This window comes from Emydura macquarii, unplaced genomic scaffold (genome assembly GCF_026122565.2).
Source record: "Emydura macquarii macquarii isolate MOO-44397 ecotype Brisbane River unplaced genomic scaffold, CSIRO-AGI_Emac_v2 contig_3128, whole genome shotgun sequence".
In the NCBI taxonomy this organism is placed as follows: domain Eukaryota; kingdom Metazoa; phylum Chordata; order Testudines; family Chelidae; genus Emydura; species Emydura macquarii.
The window spans coordinates 6943886-6960410 of record NW_027133265.1 but is presented as its reverse complement, the minus strand read 5'-3'; the positions used below and the strand labels follow the sequence as shown (position 1 = coordinate 6960410).

The following is a 16525-nucleotide window of genomic DNA, read 5'->3' as shown; positions in this document are numbered from 1 at the left end:
CTCAAGGAATCCATTTTAAGGCACTTGGAAGAGAGGAAGGTGATCAGGAACAGTCAACATGGATTCACCAAGGGAAAGTTATGCCTGACCAACCTGATTGCTTTCTATGAAGAGATGACTGGCTCTGTGGATGTGGGGAAAGCGGTGGACGTGATATACCTTGACTTCAGCAAAGCTTTTGATACGGTCTCTCACAGCATTCTTATCAGCAAGTTAAAGAAGTATGGGTTGGATGAATGGACTATAAAATGGATAGACAATTGGCTAAAGCATAGGGCTCAACGAGTAGTGATCAATGGCTTCATGTCTAGCTGGCAGCCGGTCACAAGCGGAGTGCCCCTGGCGTCGGTCCTGGGGCTGGTTTTGTTCAACATCTTCATTAATGATCTAGAGGATGGGGTATATTGCACCCTCAGGAAGTTTGCAGATGACACTAAGCTAGGGGGAGTGGTAGATACCCTGGAAGGTAGGGATAGGATACAGAAGGACCTAACCAAACTGGAGGATTGGGCCAAAAGAAATCTGATGAGGTTCAACAAGGACAAGTGCAGAGTCCTGCACATAGGACAGAAGAATCCTATGCACTGCTGCAGACTGGGGACCAACTGGCTAGGCAGCAGTTCTGCAGAAAAGGACCTGGGGGTTACAGTGACTAAGAAGCTGGATATGAGTCAGCAGTGTGCCCTGGTTGCCAAGAAGGCTAATAGCATATTGGGCTGCATTAGTAGGAGCATTGCCAGCAGATCAAGGGAAGTGATTATTCCCCTCTATTCGGCATTGGTGAGGCTGCATTTGGAGTATTGTGTCCAGTTTTGGGCCCCCCACTACAAAAAGGATGTGGAGAAATTGGAGAGAGTCCAGCGGAGGGCAACAAAATGATTAGGTGGCTGGAGCACAAGACTTATGAGAAGAGGCTGGGGGAAGTAGGCTTGTTTAGTCTGCAAAAGAGAAGAATGAGGAGGGATTTGATAGCAGCCTTTAACTACCTGAAAGGGGGTTCCAGGGAGGATGGAGCTAGGCTGTTCTCAGTGGTGGCAGATGACAGAACAAGGAGCAACGGTCTCAAATTGCAGTGGGGGAGATCTAGGTTGGACATTAGGAAAAAGTTTTTCACTAGGAGGGTGGTGAAGCACTGGAATGGGTTACCTAGAGAGGTGGTGGAATCTCCATCTTTAGAGGTTTTTAAGCTGCGGCTTGACAAAACCCTCACTGGGATTATTTAGCTGAGGTTAGACCTGCTTTGAGCAGGGGGTTGGACTAGATGGCCTTCTGAGGTCCCTTCCAACTCTATGGTTCTATATTCTGGTGCTCTCACTCATTCATTTTCTTAGAATCGTGAAATATATTGTTTCATGATCACTTTCACACAAATTGCCTTCATCCTTCAGATTTACGACTAGTTCTTCCATGTTAGTCAGAATCAAGTCTAAACTAGCCGCCCTCTGATTACTTCTGAAACAAGAAGTTGTCTCCAGTATATTCCAATAACTGATTGGACATCTTGTGTTTCCAACAGATGTCTGGTTAAAGTCCCTCTTTACTACTGGGTCTTGTGTTTTGGATATGTCTGTTGTTTGGTTCTAGAAATGCCTTATATACCTCTTTCTTCTCCTGATTTGGTGGTTTGTAGTAGACCACTACCAGGAGAACATCACCTCTTCACCCAGAGACTTTCAACTCATCTAACTCTTATCTCCTTCTGGACCTCACAACAAGTGTATATATTCTTAGTGTATAATGCTAGACCTCCTCCCTTTTTCCCCTGCCTGTCTTCCTTGAGCAAGGTATAACTATGACAGTTTGTAGTCATGAGATTTATCCTACCAAATTTCTATGATGCCAATTAAGTCATAATTTAGCTTATGTACTAATTCTTCCTGTTTATTCCCTATACTCCTTGCATTTCTGTATAGAGTCTGATACTGGAGATATTGAGTAGATTCCCCCACTGTTTTCCCTCTTGTTGGTCCTATGACCCTATTGTAATCGCCCCCACCCCCCTGGCAGCATTTCACCCTCTCTTAAGCTCACTTTTTTATACTCACCTGTGAGCTTTTATCACCTGACCCCTCCTCACTAGGTTGGCGAGTTGATTTCCCTGCCTGGGCTCTAACCCAGAACTGGAAGGATGGATGAGAACGTCGCCTTCGCGCCTAGAGCCATAAGTCAGTGCTCAGGGTCCTATCTGGCAGTATCATTAAAGCCCAGGTGAATGAGCAGCATGTGGTAGTGGAGGGATGGATGAGCATCTGCAGCCGTTCTATAACATCTCGGATGCGGGCTCCAAACAGGCAGAACACCACCTGGGACATCCTGTCAGGTTGGCAGATAGAAGCTAAAAGTTCATTTCTTACTCTGAAAAGTGACTAAAAATAGCAATTGCTGCTTTTTACTCCTGTTAACATTGCAGGACCAATATAGCTATGCAAGAGTGAAGTTGCTTCCATTGTGACTTGTGCATCAGCAACAGAATTTTTAGTGAACAGAGCAATGATTTTCCTGCTAACACATGTGCTTAACTTGATTCATATGAATAGTCCTATTGAAATCAGTGTGCAGTTGGTGAGCACAATGGAACTACTTGCATGAATAAAGTTAGGCCTTCTCTAAATGCTAATGGTTTTTGGCTATAACCTGAGGTGTGAATTTTAAACTCCTGTTGTTATACTGGTATAAAGCCCTGTGTGGATGATCTTATTCCAATACAATCTAGCCTTTTTATGTTTTGGTTTGTCACTTGAGAAAGGGTATATGCTAATCAAAAACCCACACACATTCCAGAACAAGTGTTTCCCACATGGTTGGTATAACTATGTTGGTATAACTGCTAAAGTTTTCTCATATAGACAGATGTTATGAGTTTGCAAGATTAGGATCTCTGTTCTGATTTCAGAATTTTCCATTCCTGTGAACCAGAAGGAACCCTGTTTAATTTTCAGATCCCAGCTTGAATTCTCATCTTTGGAAGAACATATCTTTGCTTTTAAACTGAGCATGGAGTCAGAGTAGATATTGAATGCCACAATGTCTGTCTTTGACAGTGATTTGTCATAGTAAAGACAATCTTTTTAAATTTTACAGAAATTACTGGTTTAAGGATTGCTTTGCCTCATCCCCCACTTATGAAGGGAATTTTCTACTCTGTAATTATAAGTAAATTTTTCAAGCTCTGCCCAAGATACTTATGTAAACAAATAATATGTCACAAAGTTAATAGCATGTTATCACTCTTTAGTGTACAATACACCCCTGGCTTCCTGAATTCCATTTAACTCGTGTTGGATATGTCCCTCAGGTTGTACTGGATGAGACTGCAGCATGATTTTGTATGTCAGCTGACTTTTGAAGGGGCTGCACTACAGAAGCTGGTGTTCAATAGCTTGTTCAAAGCAGAGGAACTTACTAGTAGACTTTAAGAAGACTACTCTTGGTTCCCAGTTATGAAGCAGTCTTTTAAAACCGGCTGGTTAACTCAGATTTTCATCCTAAACGTTTATCTGAATTTCATGGCTGTTCCTCAAGATTTTGAATAAAATGTGTTTTATTCATTCTTAACATCAATACTTTTCTCTTGAAAATGCTAATAGAATAACTGGATAGTGTGTTAATGTTCCTAGTAATAGTGTTTACACAAATATAGTATTTCATTGTGACCTGTAAATATTCAGAACACTTATGTAAAATATCATTAAACTTTTGCGTGACCATTGACAAGACCTGTGAATTGGTCAAGGAATCAGGATAATTGGGTAAATGAAGTGAGGCCTTCTACACTCAACTTGATGGCATTTCTGCCTGTATGTTTGTAATGTGATAACTTTTGAAAACTGCAACTGATCAATTGCAAACATCCAGCGAAATGTTTTAGGTATCAATGGGCAGAACCTTATTGATTTTGGTGACAATTGGAAGAGCAACTAAAATCAGTCTCACATTACCATGTTATTACTCAGGACACAGGAGTGATGCAGAGACCTCATAGAGGACTGTGGGGACAGAAGTAAAGTCTCTATGGAGATGAGCATGAGGCTGTGACCTCAGGGTTAGGGGCGCGGATGGGGTTAGGGTGCCTGAGAACTTCCTTTGCTGCAGCACCAAATGGAGACCCTGTGCGCCTGATTTTAGTGGAAATCAGGATACTTGGAAGCCTTTTGTCTCCTGATCTAGTCTGTGCATCATCATAATCCCGCTCCCCCCACCCCCCAAATCTGCCGGGACATTGCTCCTGTGAGTGACTAAATGGCGATACAGGGGTGAGGGGCCTGCTCTTAGTGGAGGGCCCCAGCTAGATGTACAGTTCCACCTACATAAACAATGAAGCATGTAACCCTCTAGTTTAATCTTACTGAACCTAGCAATCTGAAATTTCTGAAAGAGTAAAACTTTTCATTACATTAAACTGAAATGTATTTGAAAATAGATATATCACAGTTAGCATTTCTGATACTCCTACTGGTGAGAATCTTGCTTTTTCAAACATATGTCATTTGCAGTGGTTGGGACCTCAATGTCAAACTGTGGTAACAAGTTTTTAAATTACTTTGCCTTCTGATTTTAAAATTACATAATATATTAATACTAATTTTACAAAGATCTGTTCAAGAGTTAACCAGTTTCTAGCCTGCTTTCATAATCGTTAAGGACTTGTGACACTGTCTATGTAATTTTTTAAGTTTTTTTTAGAACAATAGTCACCAACAATCGTAGCCTAAGAAAAGATAAGTATACTTGAAAATACATTTAATTATATTTCATAGCTAATGTGATGAGGGTCTTACTTTTTGATAGACTTGTGAACAAAACTTCACTTCTTTTTATGGAGATACATAAACAGTTTTGCTCACATTTATGTGCTAAAGTGCATTACCCTTGATAACATTGTACAGTGCACTCTGGTTTCACAGTCTATTTTTTGCACTTGTAACTGACTGACAATTCATTTTGTAATCTCTGAATTAGGAATAATTTTAGTTTGGGGAGTAAAATCTATTTTGTGGACTAAAATACAGCTAATATGGGTGATTGAATCTGCATAATAAATAAATTAAAATAATGTGTGACCAAATTGTAAAATAACATTTATTGTGGTTTTAAAAATATCCCAAATCAGTATTTTCTTTATTTTACTTAAACGGATAGTATAAATCCATCCATGTTAGAAGTCCCATAATTCATTTTCTTTTTATTTAAGAGTGAAGTGTAAAGATGTCTTGTGTTAGAATGTGTGGGTGAGAAGGAAGAAGTATAATCTTTTGCAACAAGGGTTATCTTGCAATCTCTTCACATGTAGAACTACTAGTGATCTCAGTGGGGGAATTGACTGCCGGATCAGATCTGAAGTAAACAACAATCTCATGCATTTGCACATACAGGGTAATTAACATTTCTCATTAAAACACAGTTTGTTTATGAAGCTTTTCAGTTTTATAGCATGAAAGAGAAAAGTGTTATAAAAACAAAACAAAAGTACAGTTTTACGCCTCTTCTGAAGTTGCTCCTTCATCTGGGCTGTGTGTCTGCTGTTTTCTGTGTGATCTATGTTGTAAGCTCCTTTGTGCAGGGAACCCTTGTACTGTGTCCTGTAGAGTGTTTAGCATGCTTTTGTCACTCAAATGTGTTCAGGGTCTCAACGTTTAATGATGTCTACCAAAACTTTTTTGCAAGTGTTTATCCATGCTAAGAAGTTGTAACAGTTTAACTATAGCAATATAGCTAAAGTAATACACCCCCACTTCTCTAGTGTGGACAAGTTGTGGTGCTAAAAAGGTGTTTTATACCTGTACAGCTGTTCTTGTACTAGAAGGGTGATAACTATATTGATATAACTGCATTCACACTAGGGTTTTTATCTGTAATTATTCTTGTCAAAAAGTCACATCCTTAGCCAAAATAATTATACTAGTAAAACTTTTCAGCATAGACTAGGCATAAGATTTCAAAGTAGGAAGAAATGTGTGCTTTTTAGCTCTTTTCTGAAGTTTCATTGAACTAATTAGCTTTCTGAATAATCTGAACAATGAATTTTGTAATGGTGGCATCTCAACACTCAAAACATTGAGGCCATCCCATTCTAAACTCCTATTTTTACTTCTTCATAATGGTTTCAGCAACTTCCCTTTTGGACTAAAACCTCTTGATATTAGCCGCAATCTAACTTTTTATATGCAATAGTTTCAACAAACTTGATTGAGTTTTCAAATTCTGCCAGTGTGTGTGTATAGGGAAAAATGTTTAAAAGGGAGAAAAAAAAAAAGTTTTTCATTGCAGATACCTGAAAGCACATTGATTATTAAAATTTAAAGTTGCTATGGACTCTGTCTTCTGTGAAGACACTTGCCTAGGAAATTAATAGAAATTTAGTTCATAATTAAAGTTATAAGAAATTTTAAAATGTTCTGTCCATGGAAGTGCTCAATTTTAATTGTTTTTGAACACGTCTGTTTGCACCTCCTTAATTCTGTGTATTCAAATATTCTGTTAGTAACATATATGTTAGTAACAGTGACATTCTGTTTCCTGACAGCTGTTTTTTGTTGTTAAAATGTGAAAAGAATCTCATTTATTTTTTCCAAGGAAGGCACGTACTCTAAGCTTTCATAATTGTAAAATTTTAATCCAATTTTTTTTGAAGCTCCCTAGGAAAATTCTCCTTTGGGCTGAGATCAATTATGTGAAATTTGGGAAAACCATAAAAAAGTAAAAATAGTGATTAGATGGAGAAAACTTTGTTTTTGTTTTGTAGCAATGATGTACTTAGGAAGACACCAACATGTTAAAATCCTAGTGTCAATACATTGAATTATAGTTTTAAATGTGTTAACTGGTCAAGGTAAACCTTAATCTCCCCCCAGGCTTTAACTTGATCTGTTTAACATGTGTTTGTTAATTAGTATGTGTTAGTTAACACGTGGTAACATCCCACTTTAAATCTTAGTTGAGACAAGATCTTTAACAGAGGACACCAGGAAATCTTCATTTGAGCGTTCAGGTTCTTAGGCCATGTCTACATTTAAAAAATAAGTCAACCTAATATATGTCGATTTACAGCTACAGATGGCTGACATCCACACTACCCTTCTTGGGTCAGTGGAGGGCATCCTCACCAGGAGCACTTCCACGGACCTAAGAGGGGCAGTGTGGGGAGCACCGGTCTCTCAGCTCCCTCCCTGGAGCCCCATAGGCTGGCTTCTAGCAGGCTGCCCTCTCCCCCGCCTTCCCAGTTCCCCCCGGGAGACGGGGGAAGTTGCCAGGGTTTCTCCCCCCCCCCCCAATTCCCAGGGGGAAGCAGTCAGTGTGTCTCCCCTGGGGAATGGGGTGCAGCTGCTCCCGCTTCTTGCTTCCCCTGCCTGCTCTCACTGTGAAATTGACAAGGCTGCCGGGCTTCCAGTGGAGAGCAGGCGGAGAAGCTGCCTCTGGCTTCTCTGGTCCTGGCTGGTAGCTGGGATCCAGCTGCCTGTAGCTTCTCCTGTCTTGGCTCCCAGCTGAGAGCAGGAACCAGCTGTCTGGGTTTGCAGCATCCACTGGATTGACGCAGTGTCTACATTGACACTGCGTCGCCCTAACTAAGCCAACAAAAGCCCTGAACCTCTCATCGAGGTGGTTTTGTCGAAAAAACAGCAGTTTTGTCAGAGGGGTGGGAGTGGGGTATGTGTGATTGCAGTGTGTACACCAACACTAGTGTAGACCAGTCCTTAAACTAACAACTGTCTTTATACGTGGTTTTCAAAGGAAATTAGTAGTGTATTTTTTTCCCTTTCTTCTGGAGGAAAAAAATTAAATAAAACCTTTACAGGTAACCTTTATTATAATTCAACCTTTGGGTGCATTTACATTAAATAAAGCCACAAAAGGCAATATCAATTAAAAATGGAGTGCCCCATTCCAACCACTGGTATTTACAGCAACAGTGCCTCAGTATAAAATAGTACTTGAAACACCAACCTTGGGGGGGGAAAAGCTTATTTCTACTCCAAAGCATATGACTGAATTAAAAAATGAGTCTTGTAGGTCAGCAAACTCTGACTCCAGTGGACTGACAGAGGGAAACAGTCAACTCATTTTGTGTCCCAGATTGCAAATCTAGGGCTAAGCAAGTATGCCTCAGTGTAGTGGATAAACAGTGTCTCGCAATTCAGTGCTCATGGACATTACCACAGAATTGTGCTCCAGAATCTCAATTTTTTTTTTTATTTTTTTTTTTAAAAACAATCTGCCTTTACCCTTGCAGAGACCAACTTGAAAGTATGAATCAAGTGTGAGTTTGAAACAGTAACTGTTAAGTGTCCTATCCTTCTCCAACAAGTCCTCAGATTTTGTGGCTGTGGAATATGCCATTTTGCTGAAGCCAGGCACCTGACATTTTGTTTTATTTCCTGGTCCTTCTGGGACCTGCCTGCAATGGCCTCTTGCTCTCCTATTTTCTGTAAAAGAGGGTTTTAAGTGGATTACAATGCATTCTCCCTGCAGTGTTCCATGGAGCCAGGTAGCTGGGGGATAAGAAACTAGTGTCTCATCTTGTAGGCAAGGAGGGTCAGGGAGCCAAAAGGGAAGTCTGGTGAGCTGGACTACCTGGAGAACACCACAGTAGCTGAGGCCCAGAAGGACGAACTGGTGAAACTGCTACAAACTCCTTCCTTACCTGACACAAGTGAGGCGAAAATGGTTCTTAGCCAGGCTGCCTGAACAATGTCATGGGTGTGGAAATCCGGGGAAGAGAGCCAGACTCTCTTATGAATATAATGAAAAAAAGTCTTTACATAATTATGGACAAGCTTTAAATCAATTAATATTTTCAGCCATGTGGTTGTGAGGAGGTGGTCGGGATTGGGAATGAAGTTTATTTTAATGGCAGCAGAAGAAACTGTTATTGGGGGCACATCTACACTATCCTTTCTTACAGACAGCCCCCCAACCTGAAGCAAATATTCACCAGCAACTATACACCATACAAGAAGAACACCAACCCAGGAACGTACCCCTGCAACAAACCCAGTTGCTAGCTCTGCCCAGACATCGACTCTAGTGACACCATCACAGCTCCTAACCACATGAGGCACACCATAAGGAGCTCATTCACCTGCACATCTACTAATGTAATATATGCCATCATGTGCCAGCAATGCCCCTCTGCCATGTACATTGGCCAAACCGGACTGTCACTATGCAAAAGAATAAATGGATACAAATCAGACATAAAAATGGTAACATCCATAAACCAGTCAGAGAGCACTTCAGTCTCCCAGGACACTCTGTAGCTGACTTGAAAGTTGCTATACTTCTACAAAAAAAACTTCAGAAACAGACTTCAAAGAGAAACTGAAGAACTGGAACTCATCTGCAAACTTGATACAATTAAACTGGGTCTAAATAGGGACTTGGAATGGTTATCTCATTACAAGAAGTAATTGTCACTGTTCACACTTCTCACCTTCTGATCAATGGTTGTGAATAGGCCTCAACTACTCTAACTGAATGGACTTTGCTCATACCTACCTTCCCCATTGTTCCTTACCCTTAGATGTGTGTGTATATGTATACACCCCCATCTGATTTCTATTCCTTACATCTGACGAAGTGGGTTACAGCCCACAAAAGCTTATGCCTGCAGAAATTAAAGTTGTTAGTCTTTAAAGTGCTACAGGACTTTCGTTTTTACTACAAAATTATTTTGACCTAAGTTACATTGGCGTACAGTCACTGCAATAATTAAATCACTTTTGCTTGTCAACATTACACTCCTTGTGTTCGCAGTGTGCGTTCTCACTAGCAGTGCTTGCATTGATGCAGAGAACAGTGCATCATGAGTGCTATCCCACTGTGCAATTTGCCACCGTCTAGTGCAGGGTGTTTTGGAAAGGTTTTACAGTGTCTCATGGGGGCAAATGAGTCACACAGGTGACTAGGAACATGATTTCAACATCCCATAATGCAGTGTTCTCCAGCCCATAATTTCATCTGCATCCCATAATGTTTAGTGCCTGTCTTCAAAATCTCCACAAACCCACACATCTGCCATTTTGTGAGAAGCATGGATCATGCTCAGCTCTGCAGTATTGTGATGAGCATTGAAGCATGGAGCGCCTGATGCTGCTATATTTGCAGAGCTGTGGGGAACATGACAATTCCTTGGAGGCCACATTGCTGTGGGACATAGAAAGAAACAATTCAAAGCTGTTGTCCGCATTCATGGAGCAGCTGCAGATGGTGGAGTGCTTGTTCTGGTTCCGAGGAACAAGCACTTACTGATGAGATCACATCATTATGCAGGTTTGGGATGATGAGCAGTGGCTGTAGAACTTTTGGATGTGCAAGGCCACATTCCTGTGTCTGAGAGTGGAGCTTGACCCAGCTCTCCAGCGCAGCACTGTCTACTCACGAGATTGGACCTCAGTGAAAAAATATCACAATGATTATAGCTGCCTGCTGTATCTTGCATAATATTATGAACAGGACCCAATTTTTTCGCGCCCAGTACAAACTTTTAACACGGGCCCTCTCCCACACACACACCATTTTAATATTGAACTGTAGTGTGCTGTGCCTGGCATTACTTTTTTGCTCCCCGATATGAACTGTGCTGTGTGTGTAGTAATATGAAGTTGCAAATACACCTGTTGCTATTATCTGTGAATGATGTCAGATGTCAGCCCCGGCCAGCATATGGTGTGAACTAATAAAGATGAATTAGATTTCCATAAATAGACTTTTATTCTAAACCATGCAAACAGACACATTTATAATTCAATGAAACTTCATAAATACAGGGAAAAGAATCTTTGAAGGGGAAAGAACAATCATTTCCATTTCACAAACACACATACCAGCTGTCTTTCACAGGTCAGCATACCTGCAGCTATGATTGCCTGTACTCTTCTCCAAGGTGGTGTGGTGAGGGAAATGCAGCAACCTCCCGGACATCACGTGGAATGTGAGTGTGTGGGAGGTCCTGGAATGCAGTGCTGTATGGGCTGCATTGGGAGGTGAGCACGAGACTGTTGAACTTGAAGGTCAGTGAGAATCTGCAGCATGTTTGTTTGCCACTTGAGAAGCGCTAGGATCTCCTGCAATACATTTGTCTCCTTTTCCTGTTCTTTTCTCCTCTCTGCTCTATCACTGTCCATGCTGTCTGCAAAGGTTATCCTCCAGACCATGTGCTTGGTATCTGAAGCTGCAAAGGCTCACAGGATCTCTTGAAACATGTCCTCTTTCTCCTCTGGCTGAGCTGCTCTGCTGGTGTGGATGGAGAGACCATCAAGGCTACATTTCCAACTGCAAAAGATACAATGCACAGAGATGATATTGTGAAAGTCTTCACAAGATAAATGGAAACTTGGTATAATGAATTCACTTCCCTTAATCCACGCTACTTGCAAGTGGTACATTCTCACTTCTCTTTGGGATTCTTAGAGCATAGTGGCAATCCCACCAATGGTGAATATAGCTTGGAGGCAGGGGGTGAGTTGGAACAATGGCGGGAGGGATAGCTTACAGGCATGAATGAGTATATGCGTATAGGACAGTTGAACTCAACACTGGCACTGTTTTCCACAGGCATTGGTGATTTAGCTGATATCCCACTCTGAGGGTAATGGAAACTGAAAGGGAATAGCTCCTGCAGGTGTCTGGCTGCAGACTGGAGCCATATGCTGCCAGCCTGTGTGCTGCAATGTTGCCTGCTGAAATAATTGCTGAGTGGTGTGGGAAAGTGTCCTGCGGCGGTGGAATAAGGCAGCCCTCCCCAGAAACCTTCCACAGAGGATTGCAGATTACCTCCAGGAAAGTTTCCTTGAGAACTGTATGGAGGGTTCATGGGACATCCTGGTGCCTATAAACAAACTCCTGCAGGGCTTGCTCTGCCTAACTGTAAAAGGGAAAGAGAAGCAGATAGCATCTCTCTCTCTCTATTGGTTCTTTCACTACCTCTTCTAGCATAAATAAAAGAGTAAATCAACAGATGTGTCCCTGCAATTTCAAAGTAAACTGCATACTTACCAGAGGTTCCTTCCCCTGCATCAGGCTTGCCCATGCTGGATTGTAGGGACTGGCTGTACTGTCTAGGAGTCAAAAACACGTTCTGGCTTACTGTGTCACTGTATCCTCTGGTCACCTGTCTTCCATTCTCCTCCTCCTTGTCACTGTTCACAGTGGGGGCCTGTGAATCCTGCTCCCCTGAATTATCTCTGGGGCTTTTGGGGGTGGTGGTGGAGTCTCCACTAAGGATGGCATGCAGCTGTTGACGAGGCATGTCTGTGGCTCCGCATCAGAGTGATTGTTAGCTTCCCTTGCCTTCTGGTATGCCTGCTGCAGCTCCATGGCTTTCACACGGCACTGTTGTGGGTCTCTATTGTATTCCTTCTCCATGACCCGAGCAATCTGCTCATAGATATTGACGTTTCTATAGCTGGATCGGAGTTGTGCCTGCATGGCGTCTTCTCCCCACAGACTCAGGAGATCCAACACCTCCAGTTTACTCCAAGCAGGAGTACATCTGCAATGTTTAGCCAGCATGGTCAGCTGGGCAGTTGCGAGGTATGCTCTCCAAGCCAGTCAAACAAGAAATGCAATTTCAAAATTTTGCAGGCTTTAAAGGGGAGGAGCATGTACCTGGCTGCTGGGCAGTGGAGTTCATAATGGTGACCAGAGCGGTCAAGGTGGGGCATTGTGGGACACCTCTTGGAGGCCACTAAAGCTGATGTCAGTAATGCAGTTTCTACACTGACACTGCATTGACCTAACTATGTTGGCCTAAATGCTATGCCACTTGTGGAGATGGAGTTAAGTTGGGGTAGCAGGTGAGTTATGTCAGCAGGAGCGACGTTTTAGTATAGATTCTTACAGAGTTAGATTGACACAAGGCAGCTTAACATCAGCCTAACTGTGTAGCACAGACCAGGGCTAGGTAATTTAGAGGCTGTTGTCACAGAACTTGGTCCCATTGTGTCTCAGCCTTGGTCTATACTACAAATTTATGTTGGTATAGTTGCTTCACTCAGGCGTGTGGATTTTCCACACCTCTGAGTGATGGAGTTATACTGACATAACCCTGGTGGAGACAGTGCTTTGTCAACGGGAGGGCGTCTCCCATCAACATAGCTACTGCCTCTTGGGGTGATGGAGTGCTTATCCTGATGGGAGAAGCTCTCCCATCAGCGTAGGTAGTTTCTTCACTAAGCGCTACAGTGGTGCAGCTGCACCGTAAGTGTACACAAGCCCTCAGAGTACACAAGGCCATCTGCATATGGAGAGAGACAGTCTTTGATAGGCAGGATCCAGACTGAATAAGGATTTATTAAAGCAACAACTTGAATGTGACCAGAGAATTAAGATTTGTACTGACATTTTCAACGTCTGTAATTTTTTCACTCCCTTTGTTCCTCTCTATGGCTCTCCCCTAGTTTCTCATAACTGTTTTTCGTATCTGTATGTTTGTCTTTATGCCTTACTCCATGCCATCCTTTTGCTTTGAACAATCTCCCTCATCTCACATCCTAAACAGCCTCTTTACTAACAAACAAACATCCTGAAAGAACATTTATTTTACAAAGCCATTCAAAACTAGCCTCCAGCAAAATGCCTGCATTGCCTCAAAGTCATAATGGCAGCAAGGTACAATATGTATGTGGCTGCAGAAGACTAAACATAACTGTACTTCAGGCCAGGACTGTGTCTTTAAGCTTGTATGATACTGAACAGTGTATTGGTACTTGATTAACAACTTTTACCTCTAATGGGAATGATGGATTTTGTCCTGCCTACTTTCACGTGTTTTCTTGAAATATTAGCATGACAGGTTTTAGTCCAAAGGAAAATCTTTAGTAGTGCATTAAACTAATGGAGAAAAGGTGTGTTTTATAATAAAATGAATAACAATACAGTAGAACCCCATTTATCTAAGCCACCATTATCTGGCTCTCTGTATTTACCAAATGCGGGCTGTCAGCCTCAGGTGGAGGGGCCCAGGGCTGAAGGTCTATGCCCATTCTCTGGATTAGCTGCGTATTTGATGATCTGATCTGGCCCCAATCCCAATTAGATCAGATAAAGGGGATTCTACTCTAGTAACTTTACTGTTGCATTTTGTACATTTTGCTACTGTGACTGTGTACAGAAGCCTCAAGCTAAAAAGAAACATCTTTTACTCAGAATTTGACTAATTTAAATTTTACCCTTCTTGTGGCTGTAAAAGAAAAGATTATAATAAGAAGGGAGGGCATCCTTACAGTAAACTAATATTTTTAATAGTAATCAGTTTATAAAGATTTTCCTGAACCTGAGATTTCAAGGCCATAAGCAGGGTGCAGTGTTGTTGGATGTTCACAGAAACTAAACTTCCTTCTCCAAGACCTGGCAGTCCTTAGTATAATCAAACTATAGATCTTTCTTGAAACAGTTTACGTAATAAAAGTATTAGTTATGATCTAACAAATTTTCTCTTTTGGAAGATAGGAAAAAGAGAAGATATATTTTTTACAGAAATTACCAGGTCATTACATTCATTCAACTTGCAGTTTTCTTATTACAAGTGAAGAACAGCACATTTAACAATGCTGTATATAACTTAGCATGTTCTATTCCTGTTAAACTTGTATCTTATATATGTTGAAAAGGCAGAGAGACTGGTGCTTCTGTTCCTTTGCCTTGAAGGAAAGGGAGGGAGTACATAGGTCCAAATAGAGATGAAGAGCTGTGTCCAGGGGTTTCCTGTGCACCCAGGAATGTGGTGTGCTGCAGCAGAGGTGTCCTTTAAGAAGGTAGAAGAGTAGTGCAGAGCAGAGGTTCTTCACTTGAAGAGCAAACAAAAGCTAATCTAAAATAAATTAGATGTGCCTTTTTGTGGGGAGTGAGGGTGGGGTGATGGTGAGAGTGGAGGGACAGGTATTTTTCATCCTTCGGTGAGTAGATGAAACTTTTCAGACTTTATTCACTAAGTTCTTTTGAAATCTGAACATGTAGCCTTTAGACACGTTTGCCACTTCACTTATTTTTAAATTCTCCTCCAAAATGTTCAAAGGCCCTAGGCTTGAAGAACTAAGGCATTGCTGAATTTTAAAGCTCAGCTGCTTTTATTGTGGCATACATGTTTATATAGATAACTCACAAGTATTTTATATGTAGGTGTGCCTAAACATTTTTCTAGTAGGCACTTTCTTCATATTTACTTATTTTTTGCTTTACAGAAAGTCCTTTCTAGTGAAAGATGCCTCTTTGTTTAAAAAGAGGGAGAAAAAATGTTATTCACCGAACCTGGAAATAGAGTAGCAGCTCTTCAATATCAAATAGCACAGTTTTTGTTGGAATGAAACAGATTAGTTCTGTAGAGTTAGGGGCATTTCTATACGTGGAGTTATTCGGGAATAGCAGTTACATTTCAGATTTCACACTCTACCTTCATCTGAATTAATTTTCAAGTGTAGTAGACAAGCTCTTAGTTACTTTTGTGAGCTCCATTGCTCCATATATGCATACAGATGTTTGGTGTGATTTTTCAAAGTAGCATGCAAAGATTTAGGTCAGCTACACAACTCCTTTTAACCTCAATGAAAGACATACAGTTAAATCTATACACGGTCTTTATCTTTAATTTACTATTCAGTAGACGTTTCTGGTTATATCAAAGCATTTTGAATTAAATGCGGTACTGTAAATTGTGTGTATATATATTTTTATTTCTCATTTTTAATGGTCACAAATGCTACATTAAATTAGATGTGAATTAACTATAGCTGTGTCCCATAACAGCATTTCTGTGCATTTTATTCTTCACACCACACTTTCATAAACATAATGTTTTGAGGGACAGTTAGGGCAGAATTTGGACCTTCATGTGAATTTTGAGTAACTTCGTTGCCCAGGGATCAAGAGTGGCAAAACGTTGAACTTTTATATCATGCTAGCAAACAATAGTTATTTAAAAATAAATGGAAGATCAATTCTAGCTCAACCCACACTGTTCTTATCTGCATGCTGTCATCATACAGTAATAAGCTTGTAATATGTTATGTAGGGGCATGGCTGATGGACAGGTTTTTTTTCAGTCAAATGGGGTATGTATTAATACAGATTCTCATTGTAATTAAAAATCTTAAACTTTGTAATACACATTTTTGTAAGCATAGTGAAACCCATTTATAATGTCACCACTGGTTCTGCTCATGAGCTTTCATGCAGTGGAATTGCTCAGTTACACTTCATGAGCTAAACGTTTGTGTGTTCTTGCTGATGCTGATCACCAGGCACACTATACTGGGCTTGCTCTGACATTTAACATTAGATATTTCTGATACATTTTCCAAGCCCTATAACGATATTATTAAAAATTACTTATATAGGACACTTTACAAACAAAGTGAAAACACTACAGAACAGCCTCAGCTGCTGATCCATTAGAGTGTTCACTATGTTTTTAATAGCTATTTGTAACTGTTAATTTTTGTCAGCATTTTCATGGTAAATCTATGCTTTCAGGCTTTGGGATGTGGCTTTAGTTTGAAGGAAACTTGTTTGCAAAATTTCTTGAAGTGTGGAC

The 16525-nt window shown here is 40.9% G+C and overlaps 1 protein-coding gene across 2 annotated transcripts in view; it reads left to right on the top strand.

The window, feature by feature from the left end:
* UBE2K (ubiquitin conjugating enzyme E2 K) overlaps positions 1-16525 on the top strand; it is a 63571-nt gene that overhangs the window by 9089 nt on the left and 37957 nt on the right. Inside the window, exon 4 of one of the 2 annotated variants that reach the window (XM_067531200.1) lies at positions 11134-11166. The exons of the other annotated variant lie outside the window; for it this stretch is intronic. Coding sequence (XP_067387301.1) covers positions 11134-11166 — 33 coding nt within the window. The remainder of the gene's footprint in view (positions 1-11133; positions 11167-16525) is intronic. 2 annotated transcript variants of the gene reach the window in all.